The 22,617-nt window shown below is 59.9% G+C and overlaps 1 protein-coding gene across 3 annotated transcripts; it reads left to right on the top strand.

Annotated features, from left to right (window-relative positions):
* Nucleotides 1-396: 396 nt before the first annotated feature.
* Nucleotides 397-21,966, top strand: DAZAP1 (DAZ associated protein 1). 3 transcript variants are annotated; one of them, XM_072948106.1, is made up of 13 exons: nt 397-768; nt 7,957-7,997; nt 8,567-8,733; nt 8,982-9,047; nt 10,788-10,898; nt 11,798-11,846; nt 14,688-14,770; nt 17,105-17,258; nt 18,343-18,372; nt 18,484-18,624; nt 19,480-19,656; nt 20,195-20,283; nt 21,050-21,966. In XM_072948106.1, exons 1-12 carry the CDS (start codon nt 740-742, stop codon nt 20,281-20,283), a joined length of 1,137 nt encoding a protein of 378 aa, XP_072804207.1. In that variant the 5' UTR covers nt 397-739; the 3' UTR covers nt 21,050-21,966. The 3 variants fall into 3 exon arrangements, with proteins under 3 accessions (XP_072804207.1, XP_072804206.1, XP_072804205.1); XM_072948105.1 differs by lacking the exon at nt 20,195-20,283 and having other exon boundaries at nt 400-768; nt 10,791-10,898; XM_072948104.1 differs by lacking the exon at nt 20,195-20,283 and having other exon boundaries at nt 401-768.
* The last annotated feature ends 651 nt before the right edge of the window (nt 21,967-22,617 follow it).

Raw genomic sequence — 22,617 nt, 5'->3', positions numbered from 1 at the left:
TCAGTATGTTTCTATAACCACTGGATTTACAGCCAAATGTTGGATTTGATTCCAGTTCTTCCCCTGAGCGGGTGATCTTGGGCAGGTGATTGAACCTCTCTGACCGTCGGTATCTTCTTCTGGGAAACGAACGAAGCGCTGACGCCTCCCGCGACTCGGCGGGGTTCGGGCGTGGCCTCTGCCCACGGCTGACCCCACGTGTCTCGGCCGCTTCCCACGCAAGACCGAACAAGGAAGCCGCAGCCGCGCCTGCGCCCCGCGGCGCCTAGCCCCGAGCGCCTCGCCGCGCACGCCCCCTCGCGCACGCGCACGCACGTGGGCGCGCTCCCAGCCGCGGGGCGGGGCTGGCGCCGGAGCGCTGACTCCACTTCCCAGCATGCCCCGCGGCAACGCCTGCCGCCGCCGAGGAGGAAGACCGGCTCGTGGCGGCCGAGCTGCGGCAGCGCGGGTCCCGCCGCACGCACGCACGCAGCACGCACGCACGCGGGAGCACCCCTGACCCCGCCCCCGGAGGCCCCGTGCGGGAGCGCGCCCGGGCGTGCGCAGGGCGGCGGCGCGGGCACGGGGGCGCGCGGTGACCGTTGGCGCTGAGGGGAGGAGGCAGCGCGGCCGCCGCCGTTGCGCAGATCCGGGTGGCTGCTGTGGGGAGGGTGCCGGGGCCAGTGACCTTCCGGAGGCGGGAGCGAGCCAGGGGGCCCGGACGCCGAGCGCCGCCGCCGCCGCCGCCGCCGCCGCCGCCATGAACAACTCGGGCGCCGACGAGATCGGGTGAGGACGCGCCGGCCCGCGCCGCCGCCTCGGCCGGCCCCCGCCCGGACCCGCCCGGCCCGTCAAGGTCACGCCGCGGGGCCGCGCCGGGCCGGCGGCCGGGGAGCCGGGGGCCGCGACCGGCCGGGGGCTTCTGGGAGTCCGGGCGCCCCGCCGCCTCATGGCTGGGAACCCCGAACGGGATCTGGGGAGCCCTGCGAGAGTCCATACGCCCCGCCGCCTCGTGGCTGGTGACCCTCAGCAGGAACTGGGGGAGTCCGGAGAGTCCTGGGAGTCCGGACGCCCCACCGCCTCGTAGCCGGGGACCCCGAGCGGGAACCGGGGGTTCCGGGGAGTCCTGAGGGCCTGGGAGCCCCGCTCCCTCGTGGCTGGGGACCCCCAGTGGGAACCGGGGGAATCTGGGGAGTCCTGAGGGTTCTGGCGCCCCGCTGCCTCGTGGCCTGGACCCTGAGCGAGAACCAGGGGATCTGGGGAGTCCTGGGGTCCGGACGTCTCGCCTTCCTGGCCAGGGACCCAGAGCGGGAACTTGTGGGTCAAGGGGGTGTCCTGGGGGCCCACGCGATTTCCTGCCTGAGGGAGACCCCACCACTGCCGTCCCGAATTTCCCGCTGGGGGACCCTCGATCGGGAACCTGCGGGCTCCGGGGTACCCTGTCCTCCCCTGCACCTGGATTTCCTGCTGGGGGACCCGGAAGCATCCCGGTGCCGTATTTCTCGGGGACTTCGAACAATAACTTAGGGGGTCCGGGGCGCCCCCAGGCCTTGCGCGAACTTGGCAGGTCGGCGGATGTGGCGCGCCTGCTGACGGGTTCCATTTCTGCTGCTGCCCAACTTCTCCCGGCCGGTACTCCCAGCGACAGCCCCCTCCTCCATTCACTCTGTCCTCCCAAGTGAAGGTTTGCAAACCGAAGGCCGAGGGCCAGGGTTACGGGGGCCGGTCCCAGGTCTGCATCCGGAGCACTCCGCGGGGTCCACCATCTCAGCGCACCCGAGCCCCCTGATGGGGCATCTGCAACTGCTGTTTTTATGTTGCTAGAGCTTCTTCCTGCTCAGCCCCCACCGCACCCTTATGGGTGAATTTAAGATAAAGAGAAAGGGAAACTCCAGTGGTGGACAGAATAGGCTCCTTTCCGAGGTCTTTCTCTTTGGTGCAGCTATTAGCTAGAGAACGTTTGTTACAGCTAAGTTTTCCCTGTTAATTATAGTCTTCCCTAATTCTAAATGAGCTGGAGATGAGAGAAGTGATCCCAGAGGAGCCAGAGAACCCAATTCTGCCCCAGTCTCGGGGTTTGGTCTAGTTTTCTTTGTGGAGACTGTCTTACAGCATCAGAGTAATTTTACAGTTAAATTCTTCCACGAAGATGGCACAACTGCCTGGGCTTGGTTTCCGTGGCCTTGTGTACATTTCTCAGTGCGCTTAGCTTTGAACAGATGCGGTGTTTACAAAATGCTTGATTTGGTGAGTAAGTCATTGTTTGCTGGTGGGTGGCCGGCCTCCCTGGGCCCCTGCCTGGCTCCAGCTGCAGGTTACACCAGAAGACATAAAACACATTTTGTGAGCTCACCCCTCCAAAACCCCCACACCATTGAGAGGACTGGGAGGAAGGCATTTAGCTCCTAGCCTGGTTTGTTTTAGGAGACAGGTCCAGGCACTAGAAGTCTGAGTTGTGTGTTAGATAAAGTAAAAGTTGCAGCATTTCCAAGGGGAAACTAGGAAGTGAGGGGAAAGAGAGCTCCGCCCAAAGGGGACGGAATCTTAGGGGGAGTTAGCGCCCCCCCCAGATGGGGACCTGTCTTTCTGGGGAGCCTTTCAAGAGGCAGGTTCCTTTGGGCCTGGGCTGCCTTTCCCCTCGCCTGGGAAGGAAGGGAGCCTCCAGGTCCACAAGGCTGCCCCTCGGTGTGTCCTCAAGGAGACAGTCCTCTGTTGCCTGGCATTTCACCCCAACTTGTACTGACTCTGGGAGATGGTGGAGCCAGGATCTGAGGCTGGGTCTGGAGGGTCCCACCCTCAGCGCTGGAGCCCCAGGCAACTTGGGGAGGCCGTGAAGCAGGTAGCAGAACCAGGATCTGGATGAGGGACCTGCCTGGCTACATTCCCCTCCCCACCCTGGCGAATGTACCCAGATTAGCTTAGTTTTAAAGTTGTCTCAGGTGTCCCAGAAACTTTTTATTGCTTTGCCCAAAAGCATCAACTGGTTTCCATTTTATTAGGAGCCTTGTTTGTGTGTGATGTGGGAAGTCCAGGCCCGCCCTGTAGTTGAGCTTGTGTGGGCTCCATGGTGGCCCTCTCGGGGTTCCTGGGAGAGACCACAGTTGCTGGCTTAGGGCCGTCACCATGCGGGAGTGTATGGTGTGCAGATGAGGCGATAGCCAGCGGTACTGGGCTGTGATGGTGGGAGTAATCTCTGACGACACCCACCTGCACCTCACAGCTCCTTTGCTTTGGGGTCTGGTCACCCCCCCCTCCCCTGGTGGAGACCTATGTCCTCAGGAAGTGTGTGGATGCGGGGGGGCATCCCACTGGCAGGGTGTGCTTTGGAGTTTGAGTCTCTGAGGAAGAGGTTCTTGCCCCTTCTCTTTTGTGGTGTCTTGGCTGTGGCAGAGCTGCCTCGGTGATCAGCGTGGACTCTGAGGGGAGAACAGGGTTGGCGAGATCACTCCTTCCTTTAACGGAGAGAGGAGGTATTTACGTATTTAACGGACTGGGAATTGAACCCAGGACCTCGTGCGGGCTAAGCACGTGCTCTACCACTGAGCTAAAGCACCCCCCAGACCACTGCTTTTAGTTTACGTTTCAGCGCCCTCGGTATCACAGTCTCCACTGAAGCAGAGCCAGGGCGGGGCTTGAGGGCAGGGGTCAATGGGAGCAGCTGTCACATGTGACCTCGCGGAATCCACGTGCAGATGTCCTCAGTCCTGGGCCACCTGGCTGGACAGGCACTCACCTTGCTGGGGGCTGGGGAGCAGCCAGGGTTTCGTCCTGTTCTGTGGTCTTGGACAGTCCACTTAAGTAGAGGTCCCCTGACTCAGATCTTGGGAACTGACGCCCGCGTGGCCTCTCCGAGAACCCCACGGTGCCCACCAGGGAGCTGGTGAGACAGGGACACCTGGATGAGACTGAGGGGCCGCCCCAGGGAGAGGAAGGACCCGGCAGAGGGAAGGGAAGCAGCAGTGGAAGAGGCAGGGAGATGCGGTGCGTCCGAGGCCACAGACGCAGGGAAATGGTGACCTCGGGGCCACAGATCCCAAGTGCTGACTCCATGGGGGCCGGTGGCTATGTGGTGCTCTGCTGACTTCAGCATGTGGATTTGTCCTGAGGTGGAGTGCGTGGGTCCTGCGTGGCCACGGCCCTTTCTGGAATGGTTGACTGCAGAGGTGTCAGACGCCGACAGCCCTCTGTGGAGCTCTGGCTGGGCCTGGAAGGGCGGAGACCAGGGGCACACAGGACCTGACTTGCTAAGGGCCTGTTTGTGTGAGCGCCCCAGGAGGCGGGTGGGGTCCCTGTTCAGTTCCGAGAGGGTGGAGACGCTGCTGTCAGAGGCTCATCTTTTAACTTTGGGGCTGTCCTGGGCCACTATCTCCCCTTCAGCATGGCCGACGTTCAGGGCCATCCAGGCACCTTGGGTGTGGAGCATCCCCGCCCCTACCCCTTCGATGCCGGTACCCCCCCAGTCGTGACAATCACAGACGTCCCCAGACGTGACAGAGTGTCCCCCCAGCTGCCATCCCCTGTTTGGAACTTTGCTTTTTCAGGCACTTGCTCCCGGAGTTCAGGACGTGTCCCAGGGCTGGCTGCCCCTGGGAGGTGGGCAGTGATGTTGGGAAGTGTTCTGCTGGACTCCTGTCTGGGTCCTGCTGCTGCAGTGGGCCCAGCAGCTTAATGCTGTGGTGCGCCCTCCCGACCCAGCAGCTGTGAGGAGCGGTCCCCGGTGAAAACCTTTCCGTTTGGCAGGGCAGAGGGAAGCTTGGAGGGGTCAAGACTGTCCCTCTGTGTCACTCTCATGATGGCTGGGCCAGAGCAGGGAGCCCTGCGGGTCGGAGTCAGTGTTTTCCACATGGGGGCAGCACCGCTGCCAGCCGTCCGCCTTCTCCGGTCGCGTCTGGGCAGAAGGCCACTCATCTGACCCAGGCCCCGGCTGGTTCTGGGTTGGGTGGGGAGCACCCTGATTGTGCCTGGGAGGCGTGGGAAGCCTGTGCTCCTCCCATGGGCTCTTCTTGAGTGCGGGGCGGCCCCCGCCGCTGTTGAAGCCTGGTGAGCTTAGCTGCTGGCCTGAGGGAAGCCAGGGCTGCAAGGTCAGGGGCCAGTGTGGGCAGGCTTTGGGGTGAGACCCCTGCCCCAACAGCTGCCTTCGGGGCTTCCTGTCTGTCACGGTAGAAGGGCCTGGAAGTGGGGCCACACATGGGAAGATGAGGCCTGGCGAGCCCTGCTGGGGTCAGAGGTGCGAGCGCTGGCCTTTAAGCAGAAAGGGGTCCAGCCCCTTCTGCACATCCTCCAGTGCGAAGCCGCCAGCCTGCAGTGCTGCCAGGGCAGGGCCCGCTGCGGCTGCATGGGCAGAGACGCCGCTGAGGATTTGGTTTCCGGTAGAAAAACACCACGTGGAGCTTAAGTGCTTGGAGCAAGAGCAGGATGGTCATCCAAGCCAGACTTCAGGTTCAGCAGGCGGAGAGGGGGAGTATGTCCTGGAGCCTGGAGCCCGGTCACTTCTGCAGAGCCCCCCTGGGAGGAGGTCACCGACCCCAGCTGTTGAGGTGCAGGCCCTGGGATCCAGCAAGCTGATCGCAGACCAGCTCTTGTGGGTCCCCTGGGTGGTGGCATTGCTTGTTTACTGAGTAGGATCCTGACTGGGTCACCAGAGGTGGACGGGCTCGGAGGTCCCCTCAGGGTTTGTCGGGTGTGGGGTCTGTGGGATCTCTGAGTAAAGACTGGCACCCTTCAGCGCAGGGAAGGCTAGAGCAGGCAGCCACGTGTGGCAGCTGACCGCTCACCTGCGGAGTCGTGTGTGAACGCAGCATCACCGCGCTAACCGGGTGCCCAGCTGTCTGTCTGGGTGCCCCTGCAAATGTGTGCGGCCGCGTTAGCCAGGGTGGCCCTGTGGCTGGGGCAGCAGTGCAGCCCCGTCTGGCTCTTCCTGTCAGGAGGCCCTGAGTCTCTGGACACAGTCCCTGCCACCAGGAGTCAGTGGGGTCTCCTGGGGACTTCCGGAACCTTCCGTCTGCAGACCAGGGAGCAGGAGGAAAGGAAATAAAAGCTTGTGAAGCGGTCAGCACAGCGTTGGCTGGGGCTCCGTGGCTCCTCCTGTGTTGAGGAGCTGTGTCCCGTAAACCTGTCTCAGGGGCCGCATGCTGATGGGTCTGAGAGGAAGCCTCCATCCCGGCATTTCCTCACTGATGAGCCACCTTCACCCTAGAGTGGCTATAACTTGAGACTTAGAGGTCAGTGACAAGAACAGCAGCCCGGTGCCCGTGTCCTCACACAGCAGCCAGCGTTCTGCCCGTCCGGGTGCCCTCTCACCGCGCCTCTTCCAGGGGAAGCCAGCCCGTCAACACCTCTGTGCAGGCGCGTCCACAGGTCCTGAGAGCCCAGCACAGCGGCGCCGTCCGGAAAGTCGGTGGCAGCGCCGCATCGTCCGTTCTGCGGGACAGGCTCTGGTTTTGTCGATTGCAAGGTTGATGACGTTTCTAGTCCTTTCGCCTTAATGCTTGATTTCGAAATTTCAATGAGGGCTGGAACCTGGACTGGTCAGACCAGTTCCTTCCTCCACTGTGGCCGGTGGGGATTGGGTTGCTTGGAGAGACACCTGTTTCTGACCTTCTTGTTTGGTGGGACTCAGGCCTAAGCAGAGGCTGGTACTCCTCCAAGTGAATTGGAGTTTGTTTTGGTTTTGGTTTTTGAGAATGCTTGAGGCCTCTTTTTTCTACTCCAAGCTGCTTTTCCACAGCAAGCCCTCTGTTTCCGTGCCGAAGGCCTGGCCAGAGCGGCAGTCCCTTGGTGGCACCAGCCAGCCTCAGGGCCCTTCTGTTGTGGGCCCTCCTGGGCGTCAGGTCCACTCCCTGGGGTCATGAGGAGGTAGGAGGAGGCCTGGCCAGATTTCGAGAGTGTGTAGGAGACTGGACGTGAAGTTAGTGAGGCCCAAGTGTGAGCCTCCCCTGCTGCCTGGTGGGTTCAGCCCCTGGAACTGGTCCTTACAGAGCGCCTTCCAGGGCCCTGGGAGTTTGGCCTCAGGCAGGCGTGTGGGGCCACCTCATGGGGTCTGTCCTCGGGTGCGGGGCAGGGCACCCTGTCTGGCGGCTCTCTCGGTGGCTTGGGGCTCAGTGCACCTGGCCCTGAGGGCATTTTATCTTCTAGCTGAAGGAGGTGTGGTTAGTTGTGCAGGGGGCCTTGGCCCCCCGCACTGGCATCTGATGACCCACTGGTTTGCACCAGGAGCCCCGAGGGTGACGCTGCTGTGTCCCTTTTCCGGGGGAAGCAGGCAGGAGGGAGGGCGGCCGCCCCATCGCTGGCCCTGGGGTGCGGGGCCTGCGTCCCAGCCGCGAGGGGTGCCAGAGTGCACGTGGGTGTGGTCCCGAGTGGGGCTGGGACAGCCACAGCGCACGGGGCTCCCCCGCTCACCTGGGCTCAAAGAGTGGCAGGCAGTGGGAGGGCTCCGTGGGCTGCAGAGACAGCGGAAGGTGTCCTTTCAAACATGCTGGTCCATCTGCCTGAAAGGCCACCCTGCTGAGTCTGCTCCAGGGACCTTCCCAGGGATTCATGTGTCCTTACTCACCACCACATGGCGGGTATCTGAGGCCTAGCCCTCAGGCCCCCACCCGCACTGTCCTAGCTTGCTATGTGCCATCCCAGACCTGTTCCCAGAGTGGTCCGGGGGCCTGCCCCGTAGTCTTGCGCTGGAGCTGGCGTGGTTGGGGGCGCCCGTCGTTCTCTTGCAGGACCCCATTTTGTTACGATGACAAAGGTCGGCATGCCTGTGCGATTTTGGACATGATAACCCTCACTTCCCACTGTTTTGGCACATCTTGGAGTCATTTTTCACATCTTCTGCTGGCAAGGCCTGGCCAGGCGATAACCAAGGCGGGCACATCACGGCCCTGCCCTAGACCTGAGTCCTCCGGGACCGCTGTCGGATGGGCCAGATGGGTGGCACTTGGGCAGAACCGCCTTGGTCCTCAACATTTTCTTGTTGAATTGCAGGAAGCTGTTCGTGGGCGGCCTTGACTGGAGTACCACCCAAGGTAGGTGCGGATGGGCTATGGGCTGGTGACCTTGGTCTTCAAGTTGTGTGAATTTGTTTTTTAATTCTCAACTGATTTGATTGGTTTCTGGGATGCAACATTTGATCAGGAGTTGGCTGGGACAGAGAGTGGTCCTTGGCCTTGGAGCTGGATCTTGTCCTAATGTTTCACGGCAGAGTTGAGGGAGGACGTCAGGGGCAGGCTCCCAGCTCAGGGTGGAGGCAGAGGACTGGTGGTGTGTGGAGGCTGCAGTGAGGTGGGCTAGGGGTTGACAAGGGGCGAGGGGCAGGTGTCGCTGAGTTCCGACCCTCAGAGGAAGAAATTTGTGATTGGCGGCCTTGGGAGGCCTTGGAAGTCATCCTCCTGCCCCTTCCTTTGGCTGGCTGGCCCCTCCCCTCATGCAGCCTTCCCCTTCCAGCCGCGCCCCCAGCAACTGATTGGCCAGTTTAAAGGTTCCTGGTTCCCCACCTTCCAGGCCAGGCTGAGGGACCAGGGGAGCATTTGTGTGCGCGCTGGCTGTGACCCATCTTAACCCTGTGGCACGTTTGTCTGTCCCGCTTTCCGAGCAGAGACCCTGCGCAGCTACTTCTCCCAGTATGGAGAGGTCGTGGACTGCGTGATCATGAAGGACAAGACCACCAACCAGTCTCGAGGCTTTGGGTTTGTCAAATTCAAAGACCCCAACTGCGTGGGCACGGTGCTGGCCAGCAGACCGCACACCCTTGATGGCCGAAACGTGAGTGTCCATACCTGAACGAGGCTCCCACCGCCCTTCCGTGTGTCCTTCCTCTGCTTCCCTCTGTCCCCATGCTCTGGTGGTGTCTGTGTCATGGACTGCTTCCCAGTGGGGTTGGTTGAGGAGGGTCAAGGCTTGGGCGTGGGTGGGGTGTGGACGGAAAGTGTGCACCTGGCTGCTGCCACTCACCCCTGTTTCTGGGGGAAACAGCCTCCTGTTCACAACTGGCTCCTTTGAAACTTCCACAGATCGACCCAAAGCCATGTACACCTCGGGGGATGCAGCCGGAGAGGACGCGGCCGAAGGAAGGATGGGTAAGGGGCTGGGGGGCTCCTCCTCCTGGGGGCTTCCACAGCCACCATTTGGAGGAAATAGGTGCCTTTGATCTGGTGTTTTTGCTCATTAAAATGGAGAGTGACAGAAGGTCTTCTAGTTTCACGTTGCAGCGGCTGAGAATTGCTCAGATTTGTTCAGCATTGAAAGTTTTTTTATCTTGTAGCCAAGAAGATTCTCATTAGTCTACCTTAAAAATAACAGCTTACACCCGTTTGTCGTCAGGAACCTTCCATTTCATCCTCACTGCCTGCTCTCCACTGGCCCAGCTGCTCAGGCGCCCTCTCTACCCCAACTCAGCTCTCCTTGGTGACCCAGCTGAGCTCGGTTCCCCACCCCTCCACGTGTCCCGCTCTGTGGACTGCTCCCCCCAGGGCTGTGTCCCACCGCCGGGTCCCTGAGCAACTAAGCTCACAGCCCAGCTTGGGGATTCTCTGTGAGCTGTGTGTGGCACCTGCTGCTCAGCCAGCTGGAGCAGGACCCTCCCACAGCCCCCACCCCAGCACCTAAAGTGAGCCGGGTGGGAGGCTGTTGAGGTGCTCGTCTTGGCCCACCACGCAGGTCTGATCAGCCGGCTGGGCCTGGGAACCTGCATTCCTAGCGGATTCCCAGCTGCTGCTGGTGGACAGGAGCCTCAGCCCAAGTTTTTATTTTCCCAGCTTCCTGTTAGAAAAATAGGGATACAGGGAAATGGGAAGAGCAGTGAACCCCTGAATACACTGCCCAGATGCGCCAGTTGTCAGCGTCAGTAATCTGTATAGGACCCTGGATGCCAAATCCACAGACGCTCAAGTCCCTCATACGACATCATGTAGCATTTGCATGTGATCTGCACACGTCCTCCCGTGTACTTTAAACCACCTCTAGGTGACTTATAAGACCTAACACAGTGTAAGTGCTATGCAGGTGGTTAGCTGGCATGTGGCAAATCCAAGTTTTGCTTTTTGGAACTTTGTGGAATAGTTTTCTGCGTATTTTTGATCCACAGTTGAAACCAGGGACGCAGAACCTGTCAGGGGGCCAGCGTGCTTATCCTCATCTTGGTCTGCACACACTGCTGCTGACAGCACACCCTCCTGCCCCGTCCCCACACCCCGGGCACCCGCTGGGCTTATTCGCAGGGCGCTCACAGCTCTTCTGTTCAGACCTGGCTGGAGCGAGGCTTGTGTCCTGTGGCATTCGCCCTCCAGTTGTTCAGGGGAGGGCAGGGGAGGCCCAGTAACCTGCACACCCTGGTGGTCTTGAGCCCCCTGTGCCCCTGTGAAGCTGTCCCCGCCCAAGTGTAGCCTCTGAATCCCTAGTGGAGTCCCTTGGGAGTCTTTGGGGGCAGGAGGAGGCAGGAAAGGGGAACAGTCAGGTAAGTGATCTTCAGGTACCAGAACTTTCCACAGTCCTGAAAGCGAGCCTCGTTGCCAGTTTGAGTTGTGGAGGCTGCCCTGATTTCCGTGATTCTCCTGAAACCCTGGGTTTACACTGCAGAGCTCTGAAGTCCGCAGCCGTGTGACCGCCCATCCCCGGGCACAGGGCGCGGCAGGGCTGGTGGGGCCCCATGGCCTGTGCAGGGAGGCAGCACGCTGCCGGCGCTGCTGCTTTGCTTCTCTTTGGACCTGCTGGATTCTTGGCGTGTTCCAGTCTGACTTTCAGAGGCTACATCGTACGCACTGTGGGGAGTGTTCTGAGGGTTCCCATGTGAGCTAACCATTTTCTTCTTCTTGAAACAGCAGAAAGGACCCAGGAGCGATAACAGTAAATCAAATAAGATATTTGTCGGTGGAATTCCCCACAATTGTGGTGAGACAGAGCTCAGGGAATACTTCAAGAAATTCGGAGTGGTGAGTCCTTCCCGCGCCAGCAGCATGGCTGGTCAGGGCGGGAGTGGCGTAGCCCTGTGTGCACGGGAAGGTGCGGCCCGGCCGCCTCTCCTCTAGTCCCGGTCCTCCCCTGACAAGGCGGGCCAGGGCCGTCCTTCCTCTTCATGGCCGTCTGCCAGCCCAGGAGAATAGTTAGTGGCTTTTCTAGGAAAATGTCAGTTGGACAGACGGACTTCCTGGAAGGCGCTCTGGTTGCTTGTGGCCACCATGGTGGAAACCCCTAGATGGTGCTTGGGACTACGGGTGTGTCTGGGCCGAGGAGCTAGCCTGCTATCCCTCGGCACAGGGGGGAATAACCTATATCAGGTCCACCTGGGGCCTTGGCTGACTGCCTCCCCTTCCCCCAAAGGACCTGAGGATGGTTTTCTTTTCTGGAAGAGGATAAAATCCTTTAGAATCTTACAGGGCTCAGTTACTTGGAGTCACACGGGGAACTCAGTTCTTGTGGGGCAGACAAAACTAGGCTGCAGCTAGGGAGCCGGCAGGTGTGGGAGGTCGTGCGGTCATCTGGGGCGAAGGCGCGAGGTCACCCAGGCTCCTGCCGGGTCATGCTCGCTGCGGTGCACCCGTCAGATGGCACATGTGCAGGCCTCGGGCCTGGCCAGGAATTAGGAGCGTGGGGGCCGGGGTGCTGTCCCTGGGAGGTCCTGGCCCCCACAGTGTCCCATGCCCGCCCTGGGAGCACCCATCCAGCCTGCTCGCGCCCCACGGACCTCAGACCCCACAGACACAGCCTTTCGCTGCGGGACTTCCTGGGTTCTGGAGACACTCAAGCAGCCGTGGGCTCGGGAGTTTGGTTGTAGCCAGAGGTGGCTGGGGCGCCTGTGGACCTGGGTCCTCAGACGCCGTCTCTCTTCCAGGTCACAGAAGTGGTCATGATCTACGACGCGGAGAAGCAGCGGCCTCGAGGTAAAAGAGACGGAGTTTGTCCTCGACCCCCCCTCAGATGGCAAACTATCTCACAATTAGGTGGTGGTTGTAGCGAGCATTGCCTCAGAAAAGGGTGATTTGGAGACCAACCATTAAAGTGTAGGCCCTTCTTACGCGGCCCCCAGCCTGTCTGCTTCCCAAGGTCAGGCAGTACTGTCTTTTTTTTCCCCCTCCAAGCTCACTCTTTTAAAGTTTTTACAACTTGACATGAATTTCAACATGGTTTCTGTTTTTAAGTGTGTCCTGAAAGATTAGTTGTTCTTTTAAATCGTGAACGTCCTCCCTTACGCCCATCTCCTGTTTTAAGTTCACACCAGTGAAGTCAGGAGTCTCATTTCATGTCGTCAGGCTAGGTCTGCCCCAGCTCAGCTCGAACGTGGACTTTCTTTGATCCATCTCATGCTTTTTTCTTACTTTGGTATTCTTTCTCCCCTGAGTCCGTGGGGCAGGCGGGAGGAGGGGTGAGGAGCCCCCTCAGCACATCCTGGCCAGAGTCCCCGAGCTGCCCACACTTGCACGTCTAAATGGGTTTGCGGGGCTGGGGCACCAGGCACCCAATCTCCGTGCCCCTTTTTTTTCTTTTTCTTTTTCTTTTTCTTTTTCTTTTTTTCTTTTTTTTTTTTTTTGGTGTGTGTGTGCGCGGCTGCTGCTCCTTGTCCCCGCCTGTATGTTTTGGTTCATGAACCGCTTTTGGACCGGCCATGTGAGCTGATCTGCCATCTGGGCTCCAAGCGGCCCCCCGCCCCGTCGAGGCACCCCGAGCGCTGAGCCGGCGCCGCCCGCAGCATGCGCCCGCCATGCTGGAGAATAGTTTGCCATTTGAACCTCATCTCCTCTTACTCCATGATTAAGTAACATATCCTCACTTCATGTTGATTAAGCTGTTTAAGTCTTAGTCTTAATTTTAACGTAGATGTACATGCTTAGTGACGTACTTAAGTGTTTCATAGTAAAGTACAGTAACGTTAAGTAAGTTGTTTTTCCTTTTCTCTCTGTGAATTGTTTGTGATTAATGATATCTCTTTAGATTTCTCTTCTCCAGGTGCTAAATTATATCACACAGGTACAGGCCAGTCCCGCAGTCAGAGGAGGGAACGGGCTTTGCTCCAGTGGGGTGTAAACGAAGTTTCAGTGTTTCTGTTCCGCTTCCTCAGTGGTGATGTCGCCTCTGACAGACAGACGCATCCCTAGAGGCCCCGCCCCGGGGCTCCTTCCCCACGACTCACCGCCTCTTGTGCTATAAGGACCGCGAGCCCTGTGGCTTCAGACACTCCTGCACTTGGAGAAAACGTTCACTTTTTAACATGCCGCTCAGCACCCATGTTGCGTTCCACCACCTGCCTCCGATCTTGTGACACCTCAGGACGCGGGGACACTGAGGCTGCTCTTAGATCCCTTGGTCGGCCCCCCAAGGCCCTCGCCCCGGGCCGGGGGCAGGCCGAGCTGCCTGGGCGGGTTCAGGCAGGAAGAGCTGGCAGGGAGAGCGCTTTGGGCTTGACCCTTGGGCGGCATTGAGTGGGGCTCAGACACCCGCTTGCCCCTGAGTCCCCAGCACTGGGCGAGCGAGGGCGGGGCCAGGCCGAGAGCAGGACTGGTCGGCGGGCGTCCCAGAAGACTCCCTCCTGCCTCCTCACCTTCCGAGTCTTCTCCAGAGCCTCTGCCTCACCCTCCCCATCCCAGTCCATCTCCCCTCATTCCCGCTCCCACCTCCTTGAGTCTGTTCTGCAGCCAAGACTTGCTCCGTCTCTCACGCCCCGTGCAGGGTCCTTGTGGTGGGTGTGCAGGAGTCACCCCTCACCCCCACGAGCCTGTCCCCCCTGCCTTCTCCCACCTCCTTCCTTCACCGCGGTTTTGCCAATAATGTTTGCACATGGCCCCAAGGACTGGCCCGCATCCCTCTTTCCTTGGTCCCAGAGGCCTGGGAATGCTGCTCCTCCTGGTCCCTCCCCAGCCGCCTGCAATCTCTGCATCTGCCTCCTGGGATGCTCTGTGCCCCGCACCCCTCCCCCATGCCTGTCTCCAGCCCCTCTCAGGCCCTCGGCCCTTCCACTGGCCTGTCTTTTGTTCTAGGGGGTCTTTCGGCAGCTGTCTGCCACGAGAGTCCTTTTGTGCTCAGAGCAGTTGGGCCCCGGGGAGCCAGTGCAGCAGACTGAGGACCGGACAGGCCAAGCTAGCCAGGCGGTCGTGCTCACCCAGACCAGCAAACTTCGTTTATACTGCACTTTCTTGTGTTTGGGAAATGCTAAATTGTTTTTCCCTTGGAAATTCTCTTTTTGATGACGTTGTGCCTCTTGCTCTTGCTGCCGACAGCAGTGTTTGACCTGCTGGAACCCGTTGTGGCCTGTATCTCTGTGTATTTATGTAGACACAACAGATAGACACCTGTATGCATATGTACCTTACCTTGGCAGGACTCCTTGGGCTTACCCAACAGCGTTGGGCAAGCTTGGCGAGGCTCTCCCTGTGGTAGAGACCGTACCTCTGTTAGCGCTAGGCCGTAGACGGCGGCTGTCAGCACGAGCTGCAGAGCAATTGCAAGCCGAGGGGGAGGACCCTGGGTTTCAGAAAAGCGGAGACGCACCCACAACACACACCCAGTTGGGCAGGGCTCAGCCCGGCCCCTGCCTGCTGGACCCCGCGGGCACCTCGCCCCTCCGTCCGGCGGCCGCGCGCTCGGACGCACCCCAGCAGATCCGGGGTGGCGCACACGGGCTTCGCTGAAACCCTCGGTCGATCCCTCGGCCGGCCCTGATACTGTTCATCGTCCTGTTTTGTGTCACAACACCCTGCTACCTTGATTCACTCTTCGTCGTTGGCTAGGTTTTGGATTTATTACTTTCGAGGACGAACAATCAGTGGACCAGGCTGTCAACATGCATTTTCACGACATCATGGGCAAAAAAGTGTGTAGTTGTAGTTTTATTTTACCTTAAGACCAAACCCAGTCTTAGGCAACTTAGGGATTTCACTGGAAATGAAAATCCCTTATCAGGAGGAGGGCCGGGCTAGTCGTCCTGGGACCCTAAGCTGTGGGTTGGGCCCGGTTCTCCCGGAACCGGCTTTCCATCTGGAGCCCCACCTGGGGGCGGGCATGGGGTGGGGGCCCCAGGGTGGGGGGGCTGGCCTCCAGTGAAGTCACAGGTTGCCTCAGGCTTGGTTTCAGTGACCACTCCTTCAGACGTGTGTCCCTTCCCCGATTGTCCTGTGGGGGCCGGTAACGGGCCAGCCGCGAACCTTGGGAGAACAGGGTCTGTGTAAAACTGAAGGCAACGTAAACACCCTGAAGGATTGGTTGTTAATTGGGTCACTTACTGTGGACTCGGTACCAACCACATGCTCCTGGTAGTCCTTAACTCCATGCAGTCAAGTGACCTCTGGTTGTTTCATCTTCATACTGTGTTGCTCCACAGAGGGAAACTCAGAAGTGGCCCGACCCTCATTTTCCCCAGCCCCAGGGAGATTTTTGAGTTTGAACGTAGCTCAAAAATGAGTAACTGGTGGGAACTGTGCAGTTTGCCAGGGCTGAAGGTCCCCCTTTCACAGGGTTCCCACCTCGGGCCCCGAGACCTGCTCAGCACACCCAGCCCTTCTGACAGGCCCCGGCCGACTGGCCGGCTCCAGTGGGGAGGAATCTGGTTCCAGTGTGTCCTGTGCGTCCGCCCCTGGAGGGCAGTGAGATGTAGTCTCAGGCTTCACCAGTTCCACTTGAACCAGACTGTGCAGGAGACAGCTGCACTTTTAGTTTTAGACAGTCATTGAAGCTTTTAGTTTAAAATTAGCACGTGGATTTCAAGGACGCGTGCAGTTACAAACACAAAGTTCAGAGGAGCCCGCGTCCCATGTTTTAAGGCACTGTGACGTTCACAGCCCAGCTCCTGCAGGGGCAAGATGCCTGCTAAGCCACCGGTCTGCCCTGGCCCGGTTTTATGGGTCCCAGCAGTGTCTGGGGCTGGGGGCGCACCTCCAGCGAGGGGTGCACGTGTGGAGGCCGGCTTCCGCCCCCGGGGTGCAAGCTGGAGTGCAAGGAGTGACATCTGCGATCCCGTAGGAAGGGGAGAGGTGGTTTTGTTTTTTTTTTTTTCCTTAAAGCGGGGCTGCTTTGCTTTGTTAAGCAGGAACCAAATTCCCTTAAGGGAAGTGTGGGAAGACTCGTTAATTTGAGTTCTTTGAAATGGTCCCCATCCTGCTGTTGCACCACCCTGAGCTGGCGGGGATTTTGTTCCTGTCTGTGGAGCATCCTTGGGTCATTGGAAGGTGGGGTCCCTGTGCCTCTGTCCCCCGCCTGTCTTCTCTCCCAGGCAGGGGTTTAGGGCAGAACACCTGGTGCTAGGCTCACAAGATGGGGCCCCAAGGACGACTCCAAGTGGGTCCTTGTCTCTTTCTGCTCATTCACACTTATCCTACCAGCCAGAAACACTTGGGGTCCCGGCAGGCCTGGAACGGGGGTCTCTGCTGTCAGACTGCCTGCACAGGGAAGGCTTTGGGGGGTGAGCGGCGGCCAGGCCTCCCCGCGCCGGCTCCTGACACCTGACACGTCCGAGAGAGGGAGGGCCCGGGCTGCTGACCTAACACAGTATGAAGATTGCTTACTGATTCAAATGTCCATTTTATTGCATGTTTGTTTACTTTTTGTTAGATGTAATGTAAGATCCTCTTACCACATCCATTTCCTCTGACATTGTTTTGAGTTAATTGAGATTCTTTAAGCGTTAGCCTGGGGAAGGTAAGTCTTTATCTTCCATTAGACATTTTAAATAAAAACCTAAGTAAACCAGCTGTGTTTCTCAGGTATGAGCTGAAGGTGCAGCAGGGGTGGGTCTGGAGAGGGCCGGCTTGTCTGGCGGCCTGGGCTGCTCCCAGCCCAGGTCCCTCCCCGCGGCCGGAGGTGCCTGTGATGGGGCGATCCCAGTCTCTGGGGCCACTTAGCTGGATGGAAGGCCCTGGTCCGCACAGAGGGCTCTGGGGGTCCTGGTCCCCAGGCCTGCCCCCCGTGGGCAGGGCTTTGCTTGTCTTACAGTTGGATCTGTTGTACCTGAGAAACATTTTTTAAACAAAAAAAATTTTTTTAATTTTTTTTAAGAAAAAAGTTAATGGCCTAAATAAGGTTTATAGTTAAGTATTTAGTTTTAAGTTGTAATAAGATGCTAAGTTTAGTTGTAAGTTACTTGAGGGTGTGTCTGAAGGGATGGGGTCCGAGACCCCCGGCATCTCCCTGAACCAGAGCTCGGTTTGTCTAGGTGGAAGTTAAGCGGGCCGAGCCTCGGGACAGCAAAAGCCAAGCGCCAGGACAGCCGGGTGCCAGCCAGTGGGGCAGCCGGGTCGTGCCCAGTGCCGCCAATGGCTGGGCAGGCCAGCCCCCGCCCACGTGGCAGCAGGGATACGGCCCACAAGGTAAGGCTCGTACCCGCGGCCAGCCCGGGTAGCTGCGGGGCCGGGGCAGGGCTCCTGGTGCTCGTGCAGGCCATGTCGGGGCTCCCCGTCCGGCCCGGAGGTGCACGCTCGTCCCAGGAGCCGGTGCCTGGCCCTCCTGCAGGCCTGCGGTGGGTACTGGCACTCACTGCCAGTTCACTGCCCACGGAGGGAGACAGCAAGGCTGGAGAGTCGAGTGACCCTTGGTGGTCATCGCGGCCACAGAGCTGCAGTGGGTGTCCTCCCTGAGGGCCAGGCTGGTCTGAGTGAGCTCTGGGTCCTTTCCCGGTGCTGGCCTTGGTTGGGGGCTGCTGAGGCAGTGCCTCCAGGTAGGGGGTATCAGGGAGACCGTCCCCTGCACTGAGTATTGTGCCCACCCAGAAGAGGGGTTGGGAGTGGCCAGGGCCTCAGATCAGATCCTCAGGGGAAGAGTGGGCTGCTCCCTGGGCCAGAAGGAAGCTCGGAGTCCTGCTGCCTCTTGGGCCCTTAGGGTCTTTTCCGGCTCTCTGGGCTGTGGGTCCTCCATGTGGCATTGGCAGAGCTTTTGAGGACAGCTCTGCAGGAGGGTTGGGGTGACCAGGGGTCCCAGGACAGGAGCCGGAGCCTCCACCCGCTTTAGAACCCCAAGAAGGGCCAGCATCCAGGGAGGGCACCAAGGAGGCCAGGCAGGCCTGACTGCTCCCAGGGCACTGGCACCCCTGCACCCGCAGAGCCGTCTCTGCCCGGCTTGGGGCTTTCTCCTGGGTCTTTCCAGAGCTGGCTTTTAAAATACGTGTTTTATTGCAAAAAAAAAAAAAAAAAAACTGCAGCTGTAGGAAACCATCTAATGAGACCTGAGGCCCTCACATCCACCAGCAGGTGAAAAACTAGCATTTGACTGTGGAGTCTGGCCCCAGGTTCCCACCTCCCAACCTGAGATCCCACTCGTGCATCTGAGTCCCTGATCTGTGGGTGCACCTGGAATGTGTCAGGACCCCAGGTCCTGTGGCAGGGCGGGGGGTCCCCAGTCTGCAGTGTGGTGCCGACTGGGCACCCACCCCACCTGAACCCTGTGTTTCCTGTGCAGGAATGTGGGTGCCGGCAGGACAGGCGATCGGTGAGTCCTGCCCCAGAAAAGGGGAGAAGGGAATCTGAAACGGGCAGCCTGCGTCTAGCAGGTGGGGCTGTGAGCCGAGCTCTGGTCCTCACCCTGCGTCCTGTGTTCCAGGTGGCTACGGTCCGCCTCCTGCGGGAAGAGGAGCTCCCCCCCCACCCCCGCCGTTCACCTCTTACATCGTGTCCACCCCTCCTGGAGGGTTCCCACCTCCTCAGGGCTTCCCCCAGGGCTACGGCGCCCCGCCGCAGTTCAGTAAGTGCCCGCGGCCCTTCTGGGGTTCTGAGCCTCCAGCCTGGCACCCTTCAACCTCTCTGGGGGGGCGCGGCGTGGCCGTGCTGCACAGAAGTGTGCTCTGTCAGCAGGCGGGCCTGTGAGGCGTCCCAGCCTCGGGACCCGGTCTCTGTGATTCAGCCGAAGGACTTGATTCACTTTCTCTGCTCAGCTTTCTCATGATGGCTGGCGGCAGGCACCCCCGGAAGGTGGGCCACCCCTTCCTTCCCAGCACCCTGGGTAGATGGGGACAGCCACGCACGGTGACTGGGTTCCTGTTGAGGGGTGCGGGGTGACAGGTGGTCACTGCAGCGTGTCACTGGGCCAGCCCTCCTCTCTCAGTCCTTGGGGCGATGAGCTCACTTGGCCCCACAGGGTTTGGTCTACCCGACTTTGTGGGCTCAGTGGCCACCTGGTGGCTGGTGACCCAGGACTGGGCCTACAGGCTGCTTGATGGCCATGTGGCATGGACAGGGTGTGCCCACTCCGGGCCCAGACTGCAGCTGGTTTTACTTCTGACAGGGTAGAGGGTGGCCATGACCCTGCCTGCGCGTTGGCTCTGACCCTGTCCTCGGCGAGCACGGGGTTGGGGGGTGTTGAGGGAGTGTTTCCCTGCAGCTGCCGCCCACGTAAACCCCCGTCTCCTGCCAGGCTGGTGTGGGTCAGTCTCTGCCCAGTGAGGGCCGTTTCTTTGGGCAGAGCTGCGAGTGTAGTTCCAGTCCGGCCTGTGGACGTCCTCGAGGCCTGGCCCTTGGATGGAAATGGTCTGGGTGGCTCCCGGCAGGCTCGGCCATGGGCCGCACCATGTCTGTGTCTATCTCTCCTGTCTGTCTGTAGGTTTTGGCTACGGGCCTCCACCTCCCCCACCGGATCAGTTTGCCCCTCCGGGGGTCCCCCCTCCACCGGCCACTCCGGGGGCTGCACCTTTGGCCTTCCCACCACCTCCGTCTCAGGCCGCCCCTGACATGAGCAAGCCTCCAACCGCCCAGCCTGACTTCCCGTACAGTCAGTATGGTGAGTGGCCTCCCTCCCGGCATGCCCGCGCAGGGTTGTCGGACAGCTCACGCGACCTGGGCTCAGCAGAGCTCAGACAGGCGCTGGGGCACTGGCATGGAAGAGCGGTGATGGCGTGGCAGGAGTCCAGGGCCAGCAGGTTTGGGGGCCTGGCAGGCTCTGCTGCCCTGGGTGCCTGGGTTTGCCGAGTGCAGAGCACAGAGCAGGCGTCGGGGCCCACGGCGTTGGCTTTATGCTTCACTGCAGGTGCTGGTCCAGTAGGTGCTAGGGCCCGGGTTGGGGAGCTCCTTCGGGGACAGGGTGGGCCTGAAGGTCTCCTGGCACTGAGCAGTTGCTCCCAGCACCACCACATCCCCTGCTCTTGCTCCCCTGGGGACTTGGCCGGCCATTGTCACTGAGTATGTGGGTTCTCGCCCCAGCTGGAGCAGGACATGTCGCTGGCCCCCAGTGGGGGTATGCCCCGCCCTGCCCCCCACCCCCCCACCGCTTCTCTGCCAAGGCGGCCTGGGGCAGTCACCCTGGTCTCGTCTCTTGCCAGGCCTGGGTACCTATTCTCCAGACCCGCCAGGCTTCGGCCCACACTTTGTTTACACCCTTATGGTCGGGCTGAGCAGTGATGTGGCCTAGGTAGGTGGCGCCTTCTCCATGGTCCCCACGCCTGCGCCCAAGCCACGGACATCGCCTCCCCTGCCGTCCTGGGCGGGGGTGGGCCCGGCGGTGCCCTCGGGGACGGGCCCTTGCCAGGGTGAGGATCTCAACCGGCCAGAACCCCGCAGGCCCCAGACCTCTGCTTTCTCAGGACAACACTCAGGCCCAGTGGGAATCTGGGCCCTGGGACGGGCCGTCTGCACAGCGTGCGGTCCAGGTGGGCCTCCTGTGCCCTCTGAGGTGCGGGGTCTGGTCCTCCTAAGAGGAGGGCCCTGCCCCCTCCCCATACCAGTTGGTTTCCTGGAAGTCGCCAGCCTCAGGGCCAAGCTCCGTGCCTCGGGCTGCTCTGTAGTTCTTTCTTAAATCCTGAAAGCTGTGCTGAGTCCACCCTGCATTCCACTTGAACACAAACTCTCTAGAAACCTGGTGTCCACCACAGTAGGCCAGGTGATCTGTGTCTCCAAGCTCCAAGGCCTCTCCAGCTGCTAGGATCTGCTGCTAGGTCCCTGGCCCTGAGCCGGAATGAGTGGGGAAGGGACCGAGAACAGACAGGACAGACCAGTGGGTCCTTGAGGTCTCGGAGCTGCTTTTCTTTCTGTGCGAGATGCCGTCCAGGGCCCTGCCAGGGCTCCCAGGCGGGCTTTCTGCCCGCCAGGTCCTAGCCCCATCCTGAGCCAGGGCCCAGGCCATAGGTGCCCATGGGAGCGGGAGCCCCGGCCCCAGCTCACTGGGTTCTTCCCTGCAGGGTACGGACAGGACTTGGCCAGCTTCGGACAGGGCTTCTCAGACCCCAGCCAGCAGCCCCCCTCCTACGGAGGCCCCTCGGTGCCAGGCTCAGGGGGTCCCCCCGCCGGCGGAAGTGGCTTTGGACGCGGTCAGAACCACAATGTGCAAGGATTCCACCCCTACCGACGCTAGCTGCGGGAGCCACGCGGACATCAGGCGGCTGAGACCCAGGATTCGAACTTGTGAACTCGTGACAATCACAGACTTGGGCAGAGATACCGACTCAACCAGGGGGGCGGGGGGGCGAGAGGCTTTGGAAGCGGCTGTGGGTATCTGGACTGAAGTTTTTAAATATATTTCTTTCTCTAACCCATCAGCACAATAAAAAAAAAAGTCACTGGTTCAACAACAGGGTTTAAAGAAAAAGTCTTCAGCTTTAATTCAAAACTTCAGGTTTCTTTTTCCTCCTTTTTTTTTTTGAAATTATTTTCCTGAGCCTTTTGTTTTACCGTATATTGTAAACTTTTATGTTAAAGAAAAAAATATACATTTACAAATTGTGAGATTTTTAAGAGAAATTTTCTACGATGTATACTGGCTTATTTTTTAATTTAAAACAGGGTTTCCGTCGGCACTGGTGGAGGTGAGGGGCATTTTTAGTCCCTCACTCCTGGCTTTGAGGGTTGGGACTCTTTGGTCCAGAAACTCTGGGAGCTTGAAGAAGAAGTCCTACTGAGTGTGTTTTGTTTTTGTTTATTCCTTGCTTTTGTCGACTGGCGTGCCTGGCAGTGTCTGCAGGCGCGCTGTGGGGGCCGCGCCGCCTGCGTCTGGCCCGGCGTGCAGGACCAGGAGGCCCGCATCCCATCGCCCGCACACGCGGCATCGGGGCGTCCCCGCTGAGCAGTTTGAATAAAGAAAGTGAGTTTGGATTAGAAACCCACGTTGTCTCTGTTATTCCTCCTGCTCCTGCTGCAAGGAGTCCTTCCCGTGGGAGCGTCCCAGGCCCTCCGTGGTGGGCCTGGGGGTCTGGTCTGGGGGTGGCTGCCTGGTCAGAGCTGCAGGTCCACTGTGAGGGGCTCTGGGTTCTGGGGTTCAGGGCCGCTGGCTGGCGCCAAGGAAGAGGCATCTCGACGGATCTGGGTACGGTGGGCCCAGCACCCCTAGACCCTGCAGGCTGCTCACCTTTCCATGAGCTGCGCTGTTGGCGTGGGTGGTGTGGGTGTTGGGACCCCCAGTTCAGGGCTGGTGGGACACAGCTCCTGGAGCTGAAGGAGGCCGGGTCATGGTGAGCGCCTTGGGGGCTCTTGGTGAGGCCCCACCAATGTTCACACAGCCTGAGAGGTGGGCCAGGCGTGGGCAGTGGAGCAGCTGGACCCTGACCTTTTGACTCAAGTCCAAGCAAGGGTGGGTCCTAGAGATGAGGATGGGTCTTGGGAGCCAGGTAGGTGGGATGGGACAAGTTCTGACCCACCCCGCAGCGGCCACCCCTCCTGTGGACACCGCGAGCCTAGCCGGCAAATTCCGTCTGCAGGGCCCTGCCCGCCCTAGGTGTTTTGGTCTCGTACCACATGGTTTCTGTCCATTTTC

Source organism: Vicugna pacos, chromosome 22 (assembly GCF_048564905.1).
Source record: "Vicugna pacos chromosome 22, VicPac4, whole genome shotgun sequence".
NCBI classification, from domain to species: domain Eukaryota; kingdom Metazoa; phylum Chordata; class Mammalia; order Artiodactyla; family Camelidae; genus Vicugna; species Vicugna pacos.
This window is presented reverse-complemented; position numbering and strand designations above follow the sequence as displayed.